The 24167-nt window shown below is 47.9% G+C and overlaps 1 protein-coding gene across 1 annotated transcript in view; it reads right to left on the bottom strand.

The window, feature by feature from the left end:
* LOC142558421 (calcium-activated chloride channel regulator 1-like) overlaps positions 1 to 23817 on the bottom strand; it is an 81899-nt gene extending 58082 nt beyond the window's left edge. Inside the window, exons 1-3 of the mRNA XM_075670556.1 lie at positions 23719 to 23817; positions 18493 to 18720; positions 9876 to 10163 (exon numbers count right to left, since the gene is read on the bottom strand). Of these exons, the coding sequence (XP_075526671.1) occupies positions 9876 to 10163; positions 18493 to 18720; positions 23719 to 23817 (615 nt within the window). The remainder of the gene's footprint in view (positions 1 to 9875; positions 10164 to 18492; positions 18721 to 23718) is intronic.
* Positions 23818 to 24167: the final 350 nt, after the last annotated feature.

Below are 24167 nucleotides of genomic sequence, written 5' to 3'. Positions count from 1 at the left end.
TGTTCTGCAGATTATTTATACTTTTGAAATTCAGTGGAGTATTTAAGTGAGTTTGATATGTTATGGAAATGCTGCCCTAATATGTCTGCTTGATCTTTTAAATTCGTTTGTGTACCTGGAGATGAGAGTATGGGGATCGTATACGGAGCGTACTCGCTTCTAAACTTACGAAGCTGATCCCACATTCTTTTGGATGTTATCGAGCTATTGATGGAGGATACATACGTTTGCCAAGACTGTCTTTCGGCTTGCCTACGCGTGTACTTGGCTTTCGCCTTTGCTTTTTTGAAATACAGGAGGTTATCTTGAGTTGGATATCGCCGAAAGATACCCCATGCTTTGTTTTGTGCTTTTTTAGTTTGGGTGCATTCATTTGTCCACCAGGGTTTTAGTTTTTTCCTTAAGAAGCCGGAGGATTGTGGGATCGTCTCTTCTGCTGCAGCAAGTATGGAGGCAATAATCTTTTCATTCATTTAGTCTATTGTTTGACCATCTGATATGTGATCAAGACTGGCCTTCTCGCTGAAGAGAGGCCAGTGTGCTAGATGTAGTTTCCAACGGTGTGGTCCTAATGGTACTGTAGGGAAAGGAGATGTTTTTTTAATAATGCCAGGCATATGATCAGTACCATAAGGATTGTTAATAACACTCCATTTAAAATCGATCAACAGAGATGGAGTGCACCGCGCCAGATCAAGACAGCTCATAGCTCCTGTGCTTGGGGAGCAGTAGGTTGGCGCACCAGTGTTTAAAAGGCATATTTCGTTAGTCAGGATAAAATCTTCAAGTATTTGTCCCCTGGTGTCAGTTGTTTTGCTACCCCATAATATGTTATGAGCGTTAAAATTACCTGCTATTAAAAAAGGTTTGGGTAGCTGCTTTAAAAGTAACTCCAGATCTCCTACAGTAAAATGTGAATGTGGTGGAATGTACTTTGAACAAATGGTAATGGTTTTATGTGCTAAAACCGTGACAGCAACGGCTTCCAAGTGAGTAATAATGGCAACTTCTCTAGCTGCAATGCCGCTCTGTAGAACTATAACTACACCACCCGAAAGCCGGTTCGCCTGAGTACGATCGGCCGTACAACAGTAAAGGCTTTTAAAATGTCTTTTTTTGCTTTTCGCCTAAGTTTGTTTCTTGTAAGCGCAAGGCCGCAGGCGAGAAGTTACTTAACAAGTCTTTGATGTCACCTAAGTTGTGTAAAAGCCCTCTACAATTCCAATGGATAACACAAGCCGTATTGAAATTGAAAGGTCAGAAATGGCACAACGGAAAACTAAGAGGTGGGATTATAGGTGACAAGGATAAAAAGGCTAATACAAATGAGCAATAGTCTTTAGGTTAACGCTTTCTTATTTTGAGTTGTTATTGGGATTTTGTCCCTCTTACCGCGCTGGAGAGAGCGCTTGTCCTTCGGCGTCAATGACACCGGGGTTTTTGGGTCGACCTCTATCGCTCTCTCTGAGGCGCTGGAGGACCGAGAGTTAGGCGCCGAGACACGTGCCTCGGGCCTAGGGGTTCGTTTGATTTTAGGGCCCTGCGGGACTGGTGTCTGCAGGGCCGTCGAAGAGGTTGGAGCAGTACTGACTGCTTCCACCACGGGGGCGGGAGGAGTCACTGCGGCACCACTGCGCGTGGGCTCGGAGGACTCCGGAGGCCTCTGTGACGCTGCCCCCGCCTGCGTCACATCGGCATAACTTCTTCACGGAAGATACGATAGCCGCTCTCGGGCTTCAAAGAACGAAATTTCTTCTTTTACAGTTAGAGCAATGACTTTTTCTTTTTCGAGCAAGGACAGGACCGCGAATAAGCCGGGTGATCTCCCTTACAGTTAACACAATGTGGGGAAGAGGTGCAATTCTCAGATTGGTGTTCGTTGGAGCTACATTTAGCACAAGTTGTTTGTCCTCGGCATGCATGTGAAGCGTGTCCAAACCTTTGGCACTTGAAACATCGTCAGGGGTTTGGTATATATTGTTTCACATTGACTTTAACATAACCTGCATCGAGTGAGGTAGGCATTACGCTTGTTCCGAAGGTGAGTATAACGTGTTTGGTGGGGATTTCTTGATCGTTTCTGCGGATCACTATTCTCTGTACTTTGGTAACATTTTGTTCCTGGAAACCTTCCAGCAGTTCCTCGTCGCTTAATCCAATAAAGTCTTCTTCAGATATTACTCCCCTCATTCTATTGAGTGTTCTGTGGGCTGAAACAGTCACTGTCGCCTCGCCAATACTGGTAAGTTCAGACAGCTTATCTACTTGATCTTTATTATTCAGTTCTAGGAGGAGGTCCCCGCTATACATTTTGGAGGCTTTGTATGTCGGTCCGATTTTATTTTTCAGGCATATGGCTACCAGGAATGGGGAGAGCTTTCTAACAGGTGTGTTCCCTTCACTGTGGACTACATAGTATTTGGGGAAAGATGGAGCGTTGCTTCGAAAGGACAATTGAAATGGTTCTTCGGTGCGGCATCTTTTCAGACGCCGATCATGGACAACAGAGATTTGAGCTGCCATAGGAAAGTGTGTGTGTTAGGCCACAGCGCCGACCGCCCACCACGGAGCCCAATGAGGGGATGCGGCAGAGCTTGTGTCCAAGCCTGCACAACTCCAGCCGTACGCCGTCACTATAACCAAATATGGTGTACCCAAGGTAGGATAGCCACACAAGGTTAACCCTTGCCGCCGTGGAAGAAGGAAGTAAATGGAAGAGAGAAGAAGACAGGAAAGATAAAAAAGTTAGAGATAAAGACGAAGACTTCAGAAGAGAGAGACAGGAAGAGGCGACTGCCGATTTCCCCCGGGTGGGTCACTCCAGGGGTGCTGTCTACGTGAAGCAGCGGCCAAAGAGTTCTGTTGCCTCGACCGGGGGGCCTTAAAGGTCCGAACACCCGGCATCGGCTCAACCCCCAGGATCCCCCTTTCCCCGGACACGGCTAAGCCGCGCACGGCTACACGCGGGAGGGTCCAACCCTCGTGTGCTCGGGTACGTGGTGTCGCAACACACCAAACGCCTGCTGACGCAGACGCCCCTGCGGAGTTCCATTTGAATAGGGCACACACACACACACACACAAGAAACTGTTCCGCAGCACAAACATGGCAACAAGGCACCACCCAGGAATAGCTGCCCCGAAGAATTAGCCACCAGCTGAACATTACTAGGTCATATATTATGCACTATCCTTGCAACTCTCTTGATTCAACCTGATTTTTCGGTATTGTTGAAAACTCAATTTCCCAGATTATATTCGTGTGAGGACGAATAACAAAACCGTTGCGCACAGACTGCAACGTACACCCTTATCCTCTACCAATGCGACCCTTATTGCGACACCGATTATATCCCTACATGGATACTCGAGATGCGCTCACGCTGCTGGAGCACATCATCGTACGGCCAGGACATCGAAGGCAGCGCATGCGTGGTGAGCACTTCGGTGTTGGAAGGTCATGTGACGGGCACAGTGCGTCTGCCCGCCGAAATGTCAAAGCTTAATAGACGCACTGTCAACCGACACTAAACCGGCTCTAAAGTGTAGCGCAGGCAGCGCTGAACCTTTTACCGCTGGCACGACGAGCATTGTGGGCGCTAGTGTGCCTGGTGAAGAGGCTGCGTGCGTACGATGTTGATAGGACACGTCTCATCACTTGCCTCATACACACTCTTAGAAGGGTAAAGTGTAATAAAGGAGCATATTCTGAGAAGTTAGTGTGCCTATAAGTTAGAAGTTACGTAGTAAACAATTGCTGAAGTAATCTTTATTAAAGGACCATATTCTCACAATATTGCGCATCTGAAAATTAAAAGGTATGGGTAACCGCAACGTTAAGTACAGGTACACCTCACACGCTCTTAGATGTTATCGCAGCATTCTTATATTGTAACCAGTTGTATAGGCCTACAGTCTTTGAAGTCCACCCATGCATCATGGCGTAGTTACACGCGTACTTCACTGAGCGGCACTTTACAAGAATGTTATGTCGAAAGATCGGCCGTAGTTAACTTTCAGTTCGCAGCCTCAAGCGGATAATCTTTTCAAATAACGTAGACATTTACGACACTTAGTCTTAACGTCTCTGCTGCGTTATAGCAGTATTTCGGTTAGGAATAAAGCAATGCTATAAAACAGCAGGGAAGTTGTTCCCTGCTGGTTTATTCCTAAGCTTTTGTGCAGACCCAGAATTATGCGCAGTGTTGCCTTAAGTTTATATCTCATGTACGGCATTGGTACTTTGAGCTGGTGCGCTGAGGCATCACCTAAAACAAATTAGTGTTCTACACGACTATACGCGTCGCGATGACCGAATAAGGGTAGTATCTAAGCTGATTTAGGCGGGGTGAGTTAAATATACAGTGTTGCTGTCTCACAATGGGGGAGGGGGGGCTCTGAAGCTTCCTTGTTGTTTCACAGTCCTAATCCTAGTACTTTGAACAGCTCAACCAAGACTTAAAATACAGAATCAAACATTACAGTTTGCATCAAATCAGTGTATCCAGTCGTGCTCTGAACACACACTAGCTGGCTGGTTTACCTGACAGTTAGTTCAGTCTTGGACACAATGCAGAGAATACTTCTTGCGACTGCAGGATGTGTCGGGTTATGCAACCTTCGTTCGTATGTATCAGACTGCGCTATTGGAGATGCATATATATATATATATATATATATATATATATATATATATGTTCATCGTTCATCGTCGTCGCTGTTCGACATCTCACTCATGTCATGCCGTCGTCGTCATATCATCGTCGTCATACCGTAGTCATGCATTCGTTGTCACACCAACGTCGGGATTCCGTCGTTGTTAGTCCAGCATCGTCATCCGGCTCTCTTCATGCGGTCGTCGTCACGCCAACATTGTCATACAGGCTTCGCAATGCAGTCATCGTTCAGTCATTGTCGTCATAGACTCGTCATATCATTGTCCTTATGCTGTTGTCATCTCCTGGTCGTCATGCAGTTGTCAACATGTGTTCACTCTAATACCATGATCTTTTTGCTGTCACGGACTGTCATCCTCGTCGCTCTTCGATTTCTCACTCATGTCATGTCGTCGTTGTCAGTCACATCATCGTCGTCATAAAGTAGTCATGCATTTGTTGTGCCGCCACCCTCGGGATGCCGTCTTTGTTAGTCCAGCTTAGTCATCCGACTCTCTGGATGCTGTCGTCGCCATGCCAACATCGACACACCATCGTCATAATACAGGCTTTGTATTGTGGTCGTAGTCCCGCCTTTGTCCTCGTATAGAGTCGTCATTATGCAATCATTGTCTTACCGTCGTTGTGATGCCCCGTTCGTTCACCGTCGTCATTCTTCGACATGTGACTCGTCATTAAGTTGTCTTCACGCATTTGTTTTCTAGTCTCATCACCTGAGAAACCTCATGCCATCATCGTAATGCCATCGTCAATTTATACCACATTTTCCGATCCATCAGCGTCGTTCCCTTTTCGTCATTATATCCTTATCATGTTGTTGTCATTACACAGTTATTATGCCGCCGTTAATTGTCATGCCATATTCGTAATTCCATCGTCGCGAGACTGAGCCTATTAAATTGCTTTTGTCATAACATCGTTGTCATACCATCGTCATCATGTCATCGTATTCAGGCACTCGTCGCCATCCCATTGTGTTCACGTCGCCGTCGTTGTCACACTGTTGTCTCTATAGCATCGCCACCATTCAGGAATTGTCGTCTAATTGTCGTCAAGTCGTTGTCATCGTCATTGTCTTTGTGCGTTCCATCGACGTCATTCCTTCTTCGTCATTCCCTCATCGTCACTGCTTTCGGATCGTGCAGTCTTCGTCATACGGCCGTGCTCTTGGGCGACCTTGGCAAGCGAGTGCCATGGCAAAGCGGGACGATACCGGAGTGCGCCGCCTGTAACCGAAGCATCGGAAATCGCAGCTTGACCGATACAGATTTCGCATGAACGCGACTTCAGAAATACGGAGTCTCGTTACATTGCTCGAATGCTAGTTGCATTACCATCTACAATCATCCGGAAATGAGCTCTCCGGCAATTTATTTTTCTGATTTGTAGGGAGCATGTCCTTTTAGTCTAACCAAGTATTGTGGACGTGGTCATATGCGACTGTCGGAGCGTAGCTATGACCAGATGTGTTAGAACGGTGGGCGTTGTGTTGGCCTATGTGGCCGCGCTGTACTTGTAAATGAGTACGCGGCGCATAAACTTCCTATAAAAGCGACAACATAAGCTAATTTAGAACTGTTGATGACACCTTGCCTTTCTTCGTAATCACTGGTATTTGGAGGCGTACTTGAGGCATGTGCCACGAAGGAGATGTTAATGTCGCAGTGGGTGCGGAGCTCTTTGATAAGGAAATCTGGTGAGTCACAATGGTTCCTTAAAATGTAGCCCCAAGTCTCTTCGCTCGCAAGGAAGAGAGATGGTGGATTCCTGAGCACCAAAGAAGGCAAGGTGCTTCTCACGGCCTCACTGACGAAGTGAGCGCACGCCGTCTACCTCGTAGACGTATGGCGCTACCCGTTTACGAAGCTGGAGGTTCCCCGTACGGCTCTCTTGAAGGCTGGCGTGTAGCACAGGATTTCGGTGGCGAGCAAATTGAATGCGCCAAGTTATAGGAGCGAGCAGACAGCAGAACCACCCATCAAAATTCAATTTTGGTTGGAGCATTGTGGCCATACTTTTCCTCTAAAATCTTCTCGTGCCCTTGCGTACACGGCATTTCTCAACTTAGTTTCTTTTTTTTTCTTTTTAAGGTGAAAGCCTTTCTAGACTCATGGCGAAGTTTGTTTCAGCTAACCTGACCGCTGGAGTATCCGCTGAAGCGTCATCACGCCATACGAAGACAGATTAAAGACAGAAGAAAGAATGAACAATGATTGATAGTGACAGTGAATGATAACGTTATAATAGAGATTGGTAGAGGTTAATAACGACTACTAATGACTAATAATGACTACGAATGACTCTGAAATGACCAGTATGTCTAATTACGGCTTGTAACGGCCACAATTGATTAGAAATTACTAATAATGAGTAGTAATGACTTATATGACTACAAATGACTTGTAATGACTACTAATGACTATGAAATGACCAATATGTCTAACGAGTGCTTGTAATTACAATTGATTAAAATGACTAAAAATGCTTGCTAGTGAGCAGTAATGAATAACAATGACTGAAATGACTTGTAATCACTAGTGATGACTATGAAATGACCAATATGTCTAATGACAACTTGTGGCGACTACAATTGATTAGAAATGACAAAAATGCCTAGTAATGACCAGTGATAACTAATAATGACTGAAATGGCTTGTAATGACTACTTATGACTACAATATGACCAACCTGTCTAACCACGGCTTGTAATGACTACAATTGATTCATCATCATCAGCTTGGTTACGCCCACTGCAGGGTGAAGGCCTCTCCCATACTTCTCTTAACTACCTCGGTCATGTACTAACTGTGGCCACGTTGTCCCTGCAAACTTCTTAATCTCATCCGCTTACATAACCTTCTGCCGCACCCTGCTACGCTTTCCTTACCTTGGAATCCTGTCCCCAACCCTTAATGACCATCGGTTATCTTCCCTCCTCATTACATGTCCTGCCCAAGCCCATTTTTGTCTTGATTTCAACTAAGATGTCATTAACTCTCGTTTGTTCCTTCACCGAATCTACTCTTGTCTTATCCTTTAACTTTGCACCCATCATTCTTCCGATTATTCTGAATTCTTATAATCTGAATTCTTTACAAAGAGCTAAAGATGCTTAGTAGTGGGTAGTATTGACTAATCATGACGGAAAATTATGACTGAAATGATTTGTAATGACTACGAAATGACCAATATGTCTAACGACAAGTTGTAACGACTACAATTAAATAGAAATTAAAATGCCTCATAATGACCAGTAATACTCAATAATTACTTAAATGACTTGTAATGACTACTAATGACTATGATATGACCAAAATGTCTAACGACGGCTTGTAATGACCACATTTGATATCAGTTAATTGACTAAAAATGCTTGGTAGTGAGCAGTATTGATTAAAAGAAAGAAGAGAAAGGGAAGAGTCAAAGAGAAAGAGGCGAATGAAAAGAGGAGGAAGTGTAGACTTTCGCGATTCATCTTTTAATCGGGGTCTTAAGAGTCCCTGTAATTTTTTTCGTAAATGAAGGTGAAGTAAAGTAAGACATTTTACATTGAACTATATTTCACTGAAGTAAGTTCGCTGGTAAGACTAAAACCTTTAATTCTCCTTAAGTACGAGCCAATATGAACCTATAATAACCGGTACAAACCGGTTACAACCATTACATTTTTTCACCGTAGCTGAAGTCGAACAGAAACGGAAAATATGCGTATGTCTTAAGCCTGAAGCCGAAGCAAACCCTAAGACTTTTCGGTTTGACACCCTGCCTCTGGCTGCTTTCAGTCTGCAACAAGATGTCCTCTAAAGCAATAAACCAAATCTAATCAATAAAATTTTGTTCCTACATATATGTGATGATAAATTTCGCACAAGTTCCGATACCCCCCGCTGCAGAGAAGCTTTCACAGCAATGAAAGGTCGTTTCCTTTTGAGTCCCTAATATTCGGCATAGATATTCGGCCGTCTTTTTGATGTTTTATTATTGACACCTGTCGTGTAGGCATCTAATCTTGCAGGTCTTCTATGTCGCCTCCTTCAGGAGTTTGCATCGTCGTCCATCCGTCGCATTTCACCGCAATGCACTAGAGTAACTCAATCAACAGCACCTTCAAAAATTGATATTTAAATATATCGGCCAAAATTCAGCACTTTCAGTTCGCAGTGTCCAAAAACTAGTTTTTTCTGATACCATGCGCTTTTACTGCAGTTAGTCGCAACTTCCCTGCTGTGTTATAGTAGTGTTTAAGTCCTGACCAAAATGCTGCTACAGCGCAGCAGAGAAGTTTGGTCTAAGTAATGTAGATGCCTACATTATCACAGGAGAGTAATTGATAGCTGAAAGTTATTTAAATTCGGTCGATCTTTGGGCATGGTATTTTTATAAAGTACTGCTCAGTGAGCTACGCTGGTGCATTGTGGCAAGTTTAATGGATGGCCGAAGGAGGAATGGCCGCAATTCATGGGCCAGCATGGAAGGATGCGCGGGTGAATAATTGCCAGGCGTAATGCCAATACGAGAGGCCACGATTATAGAACCGCAACAGCAACCGCTAAGGAAAAGGGGGTTAGTTGCGCCTGTTATAAAGGTTACTTATATATATTACTCTATGCATTTTAATATATAGGTGTAGAAGCTTGTGAGAATAAGCCCATTTGTTAAAAATTTGTATGTAAAGTCTATTAATAGGTGCGCAGTATTGTGAGGTTATTGCCCTTCAATGAAGATTACTTGAGCAAAGTTTGCTAAGCAACTTAAAATAACTTATAGTCGCATAAAATTGTCGGGACATGCACTTTAATTAGACGTTATGCATGCGAAGAGTATATACACGCCTGGTGGATGCAAGAGCGACGTTTCAGCTTCGCAGCAATGGTTCCTTATAGTGTGACATGACAATGTGTCATCGCTGTGTGTTCTTAACGCTCCATCCGAGGAGCTCGAGCACAATGCTGAACCTTTTTTCTCACTTGCGAAGTTTCTTCTTTGGGTGAAAGTGCAAATATTAGTCAAAGACAAAATATAAAGCGGTTCTATGGATCTGTCGACCTTTATGGCGTCTTTGGTCTTTTACGGACATTTCTGAAACTCGATGTACGTTTTGATTTCGATAAGACGAAAACAATGCACGAAGGCGTTAAAGCAACTGCAGCGGCAATGAAATTTATATCTATGGTCTATTCTTAGACGACTGGGTACTGACCATACGCTGTCTAGTGTGCCCGTGCTCTGGACTTTCGGTAGCTTCGATGTAGGCCTTCGGCGTGTTCTCATGGCTGTCTGGAAAAAAGAAGGTCTTCCCTTTTGTTGCTGTAGCAGTTTTCTCAAGCTTGTCTTCAGCCTTGTCTCCTATTGCCATAGCCAGAACTTCGACCTTTTCCTCTAAGAGTTGCGGCAAGACGTCGTCAATGTAGGGGTGTTCATTCTCTGAGCCGTCGGTCAAAAGCACTATAACTGCGCCCTCTGGAGTCTCGTTAACAGAACGCAGTACCTGCACACAAGAAAGATAAAATCAATATACTTGGGATGTAATAATACCATTCGTAATAACACTGATGATACAGTAGAACCTGGTTGATACATTCCCGCTACGTACGTTTTTCGGGCGCCAACGTTCGCATTCGAGAACACGAAAAATTACCCAACAGAGTTGCGCTCATTTTTTGCAGGTTCATACGTTCCCGGAAAACACAAATTTTCGGCACCAACGTTCAGTGCGTCGCCAAACGACGACCGTATAATACGTTTTCCAGCCACTAGATCCCGTGTGAACAAGAAAATGCGCGTGGCGCGAGTGGTTGAGAACAGTATAAGGCGGCCCGCCGCGGCAGCTTCACCACAATACTAGCCTGCCCGTCTCGCGTGAAAGCGCAGGCGCGTACTGAGTTTCTCATTTCTGTGCCAGCAAATCTTTCCCGTGGTAGTTGCACGCGACATTCACAGCTATCACCGCCAATTCTTTTGTGATAAACATCTTCGCCTATCTGTTTCAGAGTGCCAGGTGCCGTCGTAAGCGTAGCGCGAGCTTTTAACAGCCGATAACCGAAACACGCCGCCGTTCCCTGCTGTAGACAGCGTTCGTACGTTTTCCGGCCGCTACAGATCCCATGCGAACAAGAAAAGGCGTTAGCTGCGCACGTGATCGAGCACAGTATATAGCCGCCTGTCTCACTGGAAAACTACGGCGGGCACAGTTCCTTATTCCGGTCCCAGCGAATCTACGCGTGGGTCGTCACACGCCGAATTCACAGCTATTGCCGCCAAACCTATTGCGATAAGCATATTCACCTGTCTGTTTTGCAGCGCGTGGTGCGTAGTGTCATTGCTACCGTACTGCACGCTTTTAGTAGGCGATAATCCGAACCCCGCACCGTTCCCTGCTGCAGGCCACGTGATGTGGGCATCACAATTCGCGTCGGTGGCATCCGGCGTCACCCGCCAGCGCGATTTTTTTAGGTTCCCTCTCTGTCTGAAAAACAATTGTTTAGATAAGTTTTGCAACAACACTAGTTGGGCTCCCCCTTAAGGGAGCCCATTGGCGTCGGCCGCCGCCCGGGCCCGCTCGAGCAAGGCCCGTTGGGCCGTCAGGTCAGAGCAGCCGAGCAGGGCTGCCTCCCAGTCCTGCCGGGAAGGGTTGGGTAGGGGGGTTATAGTTGGGGTTTTATTACATGACCATACCATGTGGAAAATGTCTGGGGAGATTTCCGCACTGTGCAGGCACTCCCCCGTGCAAACGGGGTCAAAGCACAAGGCTGCCGGGCACAGCAGAGTTTTGGCATAAAGGCGAAGCAGAATGCGCTCATCTGCCTTTGCGAGGCCCTTACGGGGCTTGGGATAGATGGCATGGCCATATTGGTAGAGCTGAACGATCTCTTTGAAAGTATAGGCGGGATTGGGTTCGGGGTCCGGATCAGTGGGGGACGAAGGTGATGCCCGGAAAATGAGTGCGCGGGCGACGGCATCGGCCATCTCGTTTCCTTCGAGGCCCGTGTGAGCGGAGTCCAGTTAATCGTACGGTGCGAGGGGGCAGCGAGATAGTCGCTGTTTTGCAAGATTTTGTAGGCAAGGTACGGTATGTGCCCGTGCTCAATATTGCGGCAAGCACCCCTCGAGTTGGTGATGATGACCCGCGGGTATTGATCTGCGGCGGCTAGCGCGATGACAACCACCTCCGTGTGTGCAATGGTTTGCGCACGGAAAGTGAGTCTGTTTACTGCCGTGTTTGGTGGACGACTGCGGCCGTGTACCAACCTCCATGGTACGGGCCGGAGGCGTCCACGTAGAAGACTACGTGTTTGTGTCCGTAGTGGCGAGCCAAGGCTTCCGCCCGCGCGAGGGGTCTGCCACTATGGTCCTGTCGTGTCATGTTGACCGGAAGAGGGCGCACATGCAGGGCATACCTACACTGTGATGGGATATGTGCGTGCTTTTCTGTATGTATTGAATGATGGATGTGTAGTCGGGCAAGGAGGCGGCGACCCGACGGCGTTTTAGAGAGTCTCGTGTATTGGTTCATCAAGTGTGCCTCTCGCAGCTCCTTAAAGGTGTTCACCATCCCCAGGCCCAGGAGGCGCAGGTTGGAGGTACTGAGCGGGAGGTCGAGGGCACGCTTGTAGATTTTACGGAGAATGACTTCGAGTGCATTCTCGTCAAATTTGCGTAGGTGGAGGTATGTAGCCGAGTAAAGGACTCGACTGGTTACAAATGCATGCGCCTGCCGCATGGCGTCTTTGCATCGTAAGCCCCCGCGCTTGTTCGAAACCCGGCGGACCATCCGGCCCACCTGGTCCCCCACCTTACGCAATTTGGTCAATGTTGTGTCAGCTTTTCGATGTTTGTGAATAAAGAGCCCCAGTACTCGGATCTCGTCGTGTTCGGGTATGGGTCCACTGTTAAGGGAGAGGTCGATTTTGGTGGTGCACTTTGGCGAGGGGCGTATGTGCACAAATTCAGATTTGGACGGGGAGCACTGAAGGCCGCATCGACGGGCATAGTTGTATACGACGTCCGCCGCTTGCTGCCGGTTGGGCTCCATTTCTCCTACCGAGCCGTGTTTAGCCCAAATGGTGATGTCGTCGGCATACAGCGCGTGCTTGATGCCGTCGACCCTCGCCAGCTGAGCGGGAAGTCTCATCATTGCCAGATTGAAAAGGAGGGGCGATAAGACCGCTCCCTGCGGGGTCACCTCGCGTGCCTAATGGGTATGGGCCGTGTTCGCTGTCCTGAATCCGAATGTATAATTATCGATCAGTGAGAAATTGCGTTATATGGTTAAAGGTGTTTCGGCCGCAATCTGTTTGGGAAAGATGTGTTAGAATAATTTCGTGGGTCACATTGTCAAAGGCCCCCTTCAGATCCAAAGCGAGTGCTACTTTGTCACTTAGGGGATATTCGATCGGGTCGAGAGTTTCTCGGTCAAGTTGAAGCAAGACATCGTGTGCGGACCGGGGTGGGCGGAACCCGAACATGGTGTCTGCGAAAACATTTTTGTTCTCCAGAAACTCAGACAGCCTGCCGCGCACCATCGTCTCCCTTAATTTTCCCACACAAGAAATAAGGGAGATGGGGCGGAGGTTGCCTGTTGATGGCTTTACCAGCTATGGGAATGAAGGTGACCAGAGCGGGCTTCCAATCAATTGGGAGGGGTGTTTCCCCTATCCAAATGGAGTTCATGTAAGCGAGGAGTGTGGAGTAGGCAGAGTCAGGAAGGTTGGCAAGTAATTTGACTGTAATTTTATACCGACCCGCTGCCCTTCCTCGCTTCATTTTTGCTAGGCCCGCCATCAGGTCGTGCAGCTGGAACGGTTGGTCCATCTCCGCGTTCTCGGAACCTGCATACGAGTACGCGGGCCCTCGGGGGTCCTGCTGAGTACAGAGGTATTTATCTCGGAGTTTGCATACTCATTTTGAAGTGTCTCCATCGAAGCATTGCAAGGCTCGTTGGAGATGTTTTTGTGTTTCTGCTCGAGTTTAGGTGGCGTTGATTAGGGCGCGGAAGAGGAGCCACGTACTCCGGCTGGACATTTGTCACGCGGCCGTGTTGCATCGGTCCATCCAGTTAGAGTCAGCGAGTTGGGCCGCGTACTCTGCCGCTCGTTGTATGAGCTCAGTGATGCAAATTTTCAGTTTCCGATTGTGTTTTTGCCGGCGCCATCGGCGCGCAAGGCTGGGCCGGGCGTCCCGGAGGTAGAGAAGGTGGTTGTCCACCTCTGGGGTTGCCTCTGAAAGTTGAATCTGGGTTTCCGTGGAGCGGAGGGTGGAAGCCAATTGCTGGGACCAGATGTGGTACCCTTGCTCCTGAATGGGGGTCGAGTTGTTGTATGTTGGTCGGAATTTGGTCCAATCGGGCAATTTTACCTGTGCGAAAGTCTTGCCAATGGATGGGTGCGAATAGTTGTATTGAGTATGCAGTGGCCACTACCGTTTCCTCGGTGCTGACCCAGTCTACATATTGAATGTTTTCGGTGAGGGTAAGGTCCGGACACGCGTCTCGGGTCACGGAGTTACCCACGCGAGTTGGGTGGGCAGGGTCGGTGTTGAGAATAAGGCCTAGCGTGGACATAAGTTCCGCCAGCTTACGTCCACGTTTCTCTTCACGCGCGCATCCCCAAAGTCTGCTGGTGGCGTTGAAATCGCCCACGATCACCACGGGATACCGGCCCGCAGCCTTTAAGGCGCGGCTAAAAACGTCTGCGACAGTAATGTTGGCTAACTTAGGAAAACAATAAATCTTGAGAACGTGTAGTGGTAGGTCCTGTTTTCGTAGCGGAAGGAGGGTCACCATCACGTACAAGAATTCTATTTTGAGGTCAAGGTCAACGAAGTTGGCCGTGTAATATTTATGCACACAGATACAGGAGAGGGGGTCCTGCTGAAACGTGGCGCAATTTGTAAGTGTGGCGCCGCTCCCTGGCTCCTGGAGGGCTACCACAGCAGGAAGGTGCTAGAATATTGTGAGGACGAATCGTAGGTTGGCCCGCATAGCGTGGGCATTGAAGCCTCAACAGTTCCACTGGGTAATTAGGATGGGGATGGCCAATTTGGATCGGGGAAATTTCCTGAGTTTAGGGGGTGCCCGCCATGATCGGTAAGATTGGTAGGGGTTGCGAAGACGAGGTTCCATCGCCAACACTCACGGGGAGGGGAGCATCCTCCATTCCGGAGAGTGAGCAACTGTCTTCGTCATCGAAATCGAGTTGTCGTCGAAACATTTTGGGGTACCGGCCGGACACGTCTTTAATTGGGCCGGCTCGCCGGGTGGTGCGAGAGGTTTGCGCGATTTGTTGAGTTATGAGAGAGGGAATCATCTCTGTCAATTCGGCAATCGCGGCATTCATGGCCGCGGAGATTTGAGTATCAAGAGCGCAAATCCGGCTGTCCATACGGGCCTCGAGGGCGTTGATCTGGGCCTCGAAAGCGGCTACCGCTCTAGGTGCCTCCGCCGGCGCTTCTGTCTCGCTTTCCATTACTTCTTTTGCGTGGGTAGAGAGGGCTTCCGTCAATTTTGCTTCGAGTGCTGTAATTTTCTTTAGCAGCATCTCATTTTGCACCTGGAGAGCCGCTATCATGTCTTGTTCGGCGCTGCGCGCCGCAGGACGGGTAGAGGGAGGGGAGGAGGAGGCAGCCCTGCCCGCTCCGCTCACCTGTTTTCCTTTTTTTGACGCCGTCGGCCCAGGCCCCGGCCATGCCGTGTGGTGGCGCCGTAGATTGCCTCCTGGCTTCTCCGGCAGGGGGCGCTGGCTTGCCGGTCTTGGTGATGTCCCGGTGCGGCGACTCACCGGGAAGCTCAAGATGGCGGTGTTATTTCTTGACCGCCGTTTGGTCTTGCCGCCCTTTAGGGCGGCTATCTTGGAGTTGCGGAACTTTTCAGTGCACTCGCGGGAGCTCGTGGCGTGTCCACCACCGCACACTGAACACTTGGGCACGCATTCGTGAGGGGCGCGCACCCCCTCCACGAGTGGAATCTGTTGCCCGTACAGGCCACAAGTGTCCTGTCTCAGGTTCGGGCATTCGTCCATCCTATTGCCGACAGCACCGCACTTGCCGCAGGCCGGAATTGTACGGTAGTAGGGCTGGACGGGCACCCATGTTGTCATAGTGAACAAAACGCGGTTTGTTTCTTCCGGTGAAGGTAACGCGCGCTTTGTTTGATGTGCCAAATTTTCTCACTTCAACAATGGTGCCTGCTCTCCAACGCACCTTTTGCTGAAGTGTCTCAGTCGTGTCCGAGTTTCACACGACGATGACACCGTGCCAAACGTTTTCGCCATCTTGCCGGAGGTATCCGTGGAACGGGACCGCTCCGCGTTCCGTGTTGACAGAAAAATCCCCGATCACTCGGTCTGCTGTCTCGAGGTCCGAGGTATGGATTACAATCAAATTTTGTTCTCTAGAAGGGAGAATCGACGCGGTCTCTGCCCGCTCAGACCCGAGGTAAGCCGTGAAAGCGGTCTTGTAGTGATTCTCAGAGGAGGCTTCGTGCAAGGAAATAGCTCACGCGGCTTTACAACGATCACGTAGTCATCCGGGTTGGGTTTTAGTAGCGGGCGAGGCTTCCACTTCGTGAAGACCTTGCTCTTGGTTCTCGCAGCGTGCGGGGCGGGAGGCTGCGTCTTGCCGGCTGGGATGCCGGACACCGGGGCGGCGGCGGACGCCACCATGTTGGCTTTCTCTTGCAATCGGCGAGCGGCCGCGTTGAGGAGAGCTTGGCTTCGAATGTTCGAAGGAATCGCAGAATTGGGCTCCTAAGTCGTCGGAACCATCGTTCAGGACATCGCGTCCGGGTCGTAGCCACGCTGGGTTAGCGTAGAGACGGCCATGTTGCCTCGGGAAGCAGTCTTCATGCCGCCGGGCATCGGCGTCGCCGTCAGGCTGGATGGCGTCGCCCATGTGGCGGGGTAAAAAACTGCTCTAAACTTGCCGAAAACCGGCCCACCTGGTTGAAATCGGTGTCCACGGGCGCCGGCTGACTTGCTTTACCAGATGGTAATAAATTTGGTGGGGTACCGTGAAGTTATCCGTGGCTCCGGCCGAGAATTGGCGGAGCCGATAAGATGAGGCCCCCGCGGCAGATCGCTTTCAATGTACCAGGTTTGCCCTCTCTCTCTTAAAATACTGTGCAAGAACAAAACAACAAAACGCGTCTCAGGCCGCTGGAGCATCACCAGCTCGACGCGTGTCGGCGTCTCGTGCCGTAAGATCCGCGCTAGGCTTCGCATTATGTAGATGTCAACAAAAGTTGAGTCTGTCAATTTATGTTGTTATTCGGATCGTACGTTTACCCGGTTAGTACATTCTTTCTCGCGGTTTTTCCACAAAACGTATGAACGAGGTTCTACTTATATTTATGTTGTACCCTTGCCGGAATAGTGTATCGGTCTTGGACCTAGATAATTTGGCGGCACAGCAAATAAAAATATATTGCCAGATTAGGTAAAAACTTTTTGCCCATTTCTATGTACAATCATTCTGTTCTCGTATTCGTGTAGCGCGCCGAAAGGCTCGTATACTGTAAATACGGATTTAAGCTCAGATTTCCTCCTTTCTTTGTGAATGAAAAACGATTTCATTAAATCAGTCAGTCAAGAACTTTATTAAAGTCCTGCGAAGTTTCAATCTGTTGGAGATCCCACGCGGGGAACTCCTCCGGCAGAAACCGTAGGCGACACCCAAGTCGGGACGGGAACGTGGTGACGCTCCGCCAGTTCTTGGGCCCTCTGGACGGCCTTGAGTTGTAGTTTGAGGTCCGGGCTTTTGAGGGCTTCTTCCCATTCGGGCTCACTGGAGAGAGGGCCCTTTGGTAACGCGGTACATTGCCATAGCAAGTGCGAGAGTGAGCAATAAATTTCGGGGCAGTCTGGGCAATTTGCCGGGATTTCTGAGTTATAGTGACTTAGTAGGCCTCGTGACGGATACGAGTCCGTTTGTAACATTAGAAACGCGGCCGCCTGCGCGCGTTCGAGTTTGGCGTGTGGGAGCGGGAAATTGGTTCCGCCTTTCCGATTTCATTAAATGAGAAACAAAACATTGGGCGAATGAACATAAAACCAGCTAGAGATCAGACAAGGATGATAAGCTCTCACATGAGGGACACAGTGTCTGCACAGGCACGCCCATCCTTAAATATCGGAGCACTCACACCAAAGTCTTTTGAAGTAATACTTATGTTTCTTGAACAAACGCCGCCATGCACGTGTGTTTTGAATAACTCATTTTTTCAGCAGACACACTCTTTTTCTTACTGCAACTATTAAATAATATAACTGACTACTCAAATCTGGGACGGCAATTTAAGAGGTTCATACAGCGCCCCATAAACGCCTCCATTAAATCATATCTGACTAGTTTATTTTTGTTAAATGTACATCTTATTTTTCAAACCTTCCTCTCGATAAGCGTGTGGCGATAACTGCTACAAAAGGGGAGGGTGGCAACCATGTAAAACCAAAAGCATAAAAAACCAGTATGATAAAGCACATGCCGGGCATCAGTATAAGGTTGCACAGAGGCGGCAACAAAATTATCTACGCAATTCTAAGGGAAAGCACAGCAAACACTAGCAGTGCACCGGCAAATACGCTGGGATCTATACGAGCCACTTATTTGTTACCGATGCGTTTGACCCGCACATCAAATTTCGACGATGAACGCAACCCTTGTGGCGAGCACAGGGGTTCAACTTGCATTTATACGCACAGGATTGCGCGAAAGAAAGTTTGTTTTGCGACTTTCCTAGGTCTGATTCTTCACAACCAGGACAGCGCGACAATACGGATGCTTTTTTAAAGAGTGGGTAATAAAATTTTCACGATATTGCGTACCTCAAGAGCCTTCTCCAGAGCGCAACCAATACAGGTGCCGCCTGCCGTCGACATGTTATGCACAGCAACGCGAAAGCCTCCCACGGTTGCTTTATTGACAGTCGTAATCGGGTGCTGCACCTCTGCCACCCTGCTGAACTTGACGATGGCGAGCCGGATCGAGTCGTCGAGTAAGCTCAGGAGGAAGCCAACAACCGCATCCTTCACCATTTGTAGTCGATTATGTCTCTGCAATATGGAAGGCATACAGTGCAGACATTGTCCAGAATAGCAAGGCGGGAGTAACAATGTTGCGCCTTGTGTCGAATGGTGTGGTCATGGCACTGGCGTGGCACAAGATAAGAAGAAAGCGGGACAAGTCGTCTACTAAACAGACATTGTTAGTTTTAAATATTTCACTAGAAGACGCTGCATAGACAACTCGTTTAATACAGTTCGACATCTGACACAAAATCGATGTAATGCGCGTTTACAGAACCAATTTCTTATGCTGCTCCTTGAAGAAAAAAACAACGTTAGAATTCACAAAACGCAAGTATCACATATAAAAATTATAATTAGCAACATTATTTCAAATTGGCAAGATCCGAAAACAAATTATAGTACGGTGTTTTTCGGAGTCCACCCAAACACGTTTCAATATAATGTGAACTTCATTCGGTCTAAACAGTCGATTGGGCAATTTCACTAAACCTTACGCAACGTATGATGGGAAACTCAGTCCGAACGTGAAAATGAAGACCCCCCATTTTGACTTAACAGCTATGCAGCGTTCTGGGTGCTCTAGGAATTGTACCAGCGACTTCTTCCTGAGAAGGAGACGGGGTAGTTGGTACAATTCCAGGCCGCTGTATTCTAGAGGTCATTTAAACGAACTGTGGCACTCGGAGCATGTGTTTGAATTGTAGTGAGAATAGAGAAGATTGTGTGTAATATAGACGGATACGAGCATGCTTGTATCTCATAAAAAATTTATCTTCAATTTGGCTGTGAAAGTGGTGCAAGCATCACATGCATGTGACGTCGCTCGAGAGTGAAAAAGTGTATGGAACCTGTGCACCGTCACGTAACCAAAAAGTGGTGCAGGAAGAGTTATCTTACTTAGATGCAATATTGTATCAATTGCCTGAACTTGAATTTTATCTGGTCCTGCTAACGTAACACGAGAGAGGCATTGCTTTCATGTTTCATGTTAGCGCATGTTGAAAAGTTGCACCGCTTGTGAAAATGAATGGAGCCACGTTGATTGGAGTAATGCATCGACACGTGGTCTCTGAGATTGCCATCGCGTCCAATGATTACTATCGCCACCATCCGCACACACTTTTAAGGGGAAACTATGCAGATCAAAAATACTATTGTAAATCTTTCTACTCGCTTACCGCAGAAAACACTGCACATTGAGACACTTCAATTGGGAGGATTTCTATTGTGCTACAAAATAGAAGGTCCTTGAAAAACGGTAGACAGTCTCTTTAACATGCATGCGCATTACGCGCGCGAGCATTGGTGCAATCTGATGGGCGCCGAGTGAAAAAAAGAGCGTTGAGCGTCATTTATGTGCATGTAACGCCCCACGGATGGCAGAAATATTCCCAGAACCCTCCCCTGCGACGTCCTCTGAAACGACTCTCTGATATTCCGAAACGTAAATATTTATATTTTCAATTCAATTTGCAACAAAACGTTCTAGATTATATAGAGAAGAAAGCGGGTTATCCGAGAGGCCCGTTTTATTAGTAAAGTTTTATTATTAGATAATATCGAGTTATTCAATCAAATATTCGAAACTGGCTGTGGATATTCGCCTTGCCCCCTTCCACGGCAAGAAAAGTATTAGTTCCACTGGCACATCTTTGAGAGGCTTTGTACTATTATAGTATGTGCTTAAATAATCGGTCAGGCCTTCACCTCGCGATCTTGAGGAAAACAGTATGGGCCCAAGGGCTGCCTCCGATACTGGCGCAGTGGGCATTCTGAGGCCACGTACTTCATGCACCATTTCCAATGTTCGAATAGAGAACAAGACAAACACAAAGTGTAATAAGCTTATAACGTATATTCGCATCACTACGGCGTGTTAAATGCCTTTGATGCCGTTTTGCTTAAGGAGAAGCGGCCGCCTAATATCCATACGGCGTATACATTCTGCATATAACATGTGCGCTGGCAAACATGGGAGCAAGAGAACCCGGACGCGTATTTCCAATTGCTATAGTAGGTAAAGCGGGGGGTGACATGTGCGGAGACGACGGTCGTTCGCGCCCATGCGCGTGTTAGAGCGGGTTCGAAAGAGGAAATGAGGGGATTTTTGCTTCCTTAATATACGCCTCTGCCTAGGCACTACGGTGGAGTTTCTTAGCGCGTGTTGTATGCCCTTGTCCCTAGGCGTGCCGGCAGAAGTCATGGGGCGTGGTAGTGCTGAACTTAGCATCGCAAGTTGGTGGCTTGACGCAATTATATTTATTCAATCGTGTTTTTTTTTTACTAATTCAAACAACGTGCCATTATTTCGCATTATTGGTGGAGCCTCCAGGACACCAAACCGGCAACGGGGACATCAAAGCTAGAACCTGGACTGGTCCATGGGTTGGGGCTCGCAGAGGTCTGCGCGTGCCAGGGAGTGTTCCCATAAAACGTTGGCTGTCCGCGACAGTGGACATCCGATATTATAATGCGGTTCAGTTTGTTTACGCTCCGCCGCAGGCTGCACGCGCGGTGAGACATTAGGCACGGACGCCCCATTTGGTGATCGCTGTGTCTGAAGGCGCAAGGTTCTGACTGGTGTTGTTGAAGTCGCGGGTTGCTTTTTTCGTCGCGACGATAGATTGGATTTTTTACAAGCACTGCTCAAGGAGGGCACATGTACCGGCAAACGGAGGCCTCAGGAGAGCACCTGAGCTTATAGTAAAGCAGACGGCGCAGTATATTCAGTGCACCCAAGGGGTAGCGGGGGTATCAAAGCTGGAAGCACGGCGGCCCATGGGTTGGGGTCGCGGAGGCTGAAGCGTGCCTGGGGGTGTTCGCATAAAAAATTGGCTGTCCGCGACAGCGGACAGCCGATCTTTCTTACGTGCAGCCCTCGGCAAGCGCCAACCCACGGACCAGTCCAGGTTCCAGCTTTGCATGGTGTCCCCGTTGCCACTTTGGTGTCCTGGAGGTGCCGCCAATAATGTGAAATAAAAACACGTTGTTATAATTAGTAAAAAAAACACGATTGAGTAATTTGTGGCGCTAAGTTCAGCACTACCGCAACGCGCGACTTCTGCAACATCAGTCAGAACTTCGCCTCTGAAGGTACGCCGAAACGATTTTCTCGCGCCGGCGGCCTTTCACTCAATTGCGTTCAACCGTGGTTGCTAAGGCGCTCTGCCTTCTAGATTATCAATATATGCGGTCAGGGCTCTACTACGGTTGCTACTGTTCCCACAGAAACATCTGTGGGGTTAGTTACAAGTTACATTGCCGTAAGGCGCGAGAAAGCTATGATCCGCCACGATTGAGAAGCACGAGCGCCGCAGGTGCGAGACAGTCTGTCCGACGCAACGGTCGGCAAATCAGCCGTCAGTGTCCGCTGCTTCACCTAATTTACCGCGCCAGCAGCCAGCGTCCGAGCGCACACAAACGACCCCATTCCGCAACGCCGGCATGCCTATAGGGGCAAACGCCTACATAGAAACCTCCTCCGTAGTGCCTAGGCGGAGTAACATATTCAAGGAGCAAAGCCCCCAGATTTTCTCTCTTGCGCCCGCTCTTACTCGCGCTTGCACACAAACAGCTATTGATCCCTCAAATGAACGTCTCATAAGAACCCGGTTGACTGCATTAGCATAGAAAAGCGAGCAAGTTGGTAAGCATTCATGACGACGCATTCTCGTGGAGCGCTCACAATTCGACAAAGGACAAAGCAGAAACACACATGCGTGAAATAATTGAAGCCCTGCACATCAGGAGAAAAGGGGCTGTCGGTCAACCGTCAGTTCGGCTATGGGACAAGGAATTTGAAAGTCGGACTAGCACGCGCGGCAGAGCCACATAGGTGCTGACGACGGGCTCCAAATTTGAGTATGCACCAATAAGACAGCAACGCTTCGGCTGGGGTTCGTCACGTGTTCAAAGACTACGGATTGCTCTCTTTCTCGTTGTTTTTCAATATAAATGTCAGCTGAGAGGCAACGCATTTGTGTTTCTGCTTCGCCCTTCGTGGAATTGTGAGCGCTGCATAAAAATACACCACGAATCCCGTCAAGCCTATTTAGAAATGCTCGCTTTTGAATTTATGCTGACAGTAATTTTTTTGGATGCAAATTGACGATCAGGAGCTGGTAGCGCAGCTGTGTTTAGGAGTTTCCTTAAGGCCTGCTTTTGAGCCTCATCAATTTCCACAAACATTCTTGCATGGATGTAGGCTATTTATAGTGCAGACTGTAGAGAGATTCTGGGAGGCCTTTCGAATGACCAAGCAATATGTGCTGTAGAGGAAGGTGTCTTATTTTGGCGTCTTCCGTTTATAGAGTCTTGAATAGTATGTGCCGTCCGTTGATACATTCTTCTACGCCGTGCAATACAGTACAGCCACGCGTTTCCGTCATACTCCAGGAGCTTAATATTCGTGCTACATTCGGGTGGATAACATTATCTTCCCTTTCAGGAGCTTAATATTATTTCAGAGCTTTCGGTCAGAGCCGGAGTGCATGTGGAAGGTGACGAACAATTATATTTATTTTCTGTTGGAGCGCAATATCCTGTAGTACTATAGACATCGCCGCTGCTCTGGGCTTGAATTTCAAGGGAAGATCATGTAGCTACGGCTCACCGCGAATATTGCAATGAGAATATACGGTAGGTGACTGTCGGAAAGCTGTACCTTGAGTGTTTAATTCATTTCTTGTCCCGTTGAGTACTTCTCATTTGCCGGCCTAAATGATACTGTGATAACCTTTAAAATAATAAAGTTTCCAAACTACGTTAACAACATCGTGGCTAACTGCCCTGTGCAGAAATTTACGAAGTTCTTTACGAAGCCTGTTTTATAAATGCACTTAAAAAAGAAGCTGGTACAATATACTTGTCTACGTGAGCTGGTTAATGCGCTGGGCATTCAGTAATTTGCAATGAATACTCAGTACACGCTTAAAAGCTTACGCCAGGCCAGAGTTTGAAATGTGGGAGAACGTCGCGGAAGGTTAGTAATAACAAACAGCGCAAGAAGCAGAAGGCACTTACCGACATGCTACGGGAAACGTCCAGAGCAAAAACAATTCGCTGGATCGTTTTAGGTTTTTGCTGAACTTCTTCAAAATCCACCTCGATGAGTTTGGACATATTGGGTGGGGGCAGCCTGAATATAAAGTTGAAACCTTGTCACTTACTACGAAGGCACGTGCTAAGATAGGTGTGGACAGATAATACGAGGAACAGCGCGGGCATGGTTCGAAACGACGGTAAGAGTTTGAAGTAATAGTTATGTGGAAACCCGCAAGGTGGAGAGAAGTAATTGATGAATGGAAAATTAGACACCCACCGAACAGTAGCAATTGCTACAAACGAAATCCTTACGGGTTCCTCGAAAGAAAAGCCTGGCAGTTGAGGAAAAATTCGTCCTGGTCCGGGATGCGAAAGGGAAAATCAAACACTTGCATTTGCTTCGAGTGGTAGACAAATGCGAATTTGCC

Source organism: Dermacentor variabilis, chromosome 9 (assembly GCF_050947875.1).
Source record: "Dermacentor variabilis isolate Ectoservices chromosome 9, ASM5094787v1, whole genome shotgun sequence".
Lineage (NCBI taxonomy): Eukaryota > Metazoa > Arthropoda > Arachnida > Ixodida > Ixodidae > Dermacentor > Dermacentor variabilis.
The sequence above is the reverse complement of the archived record's forward strand: the minus strand, read 5'-3'. Positions and strand labels throughout refer to the sequence as shown.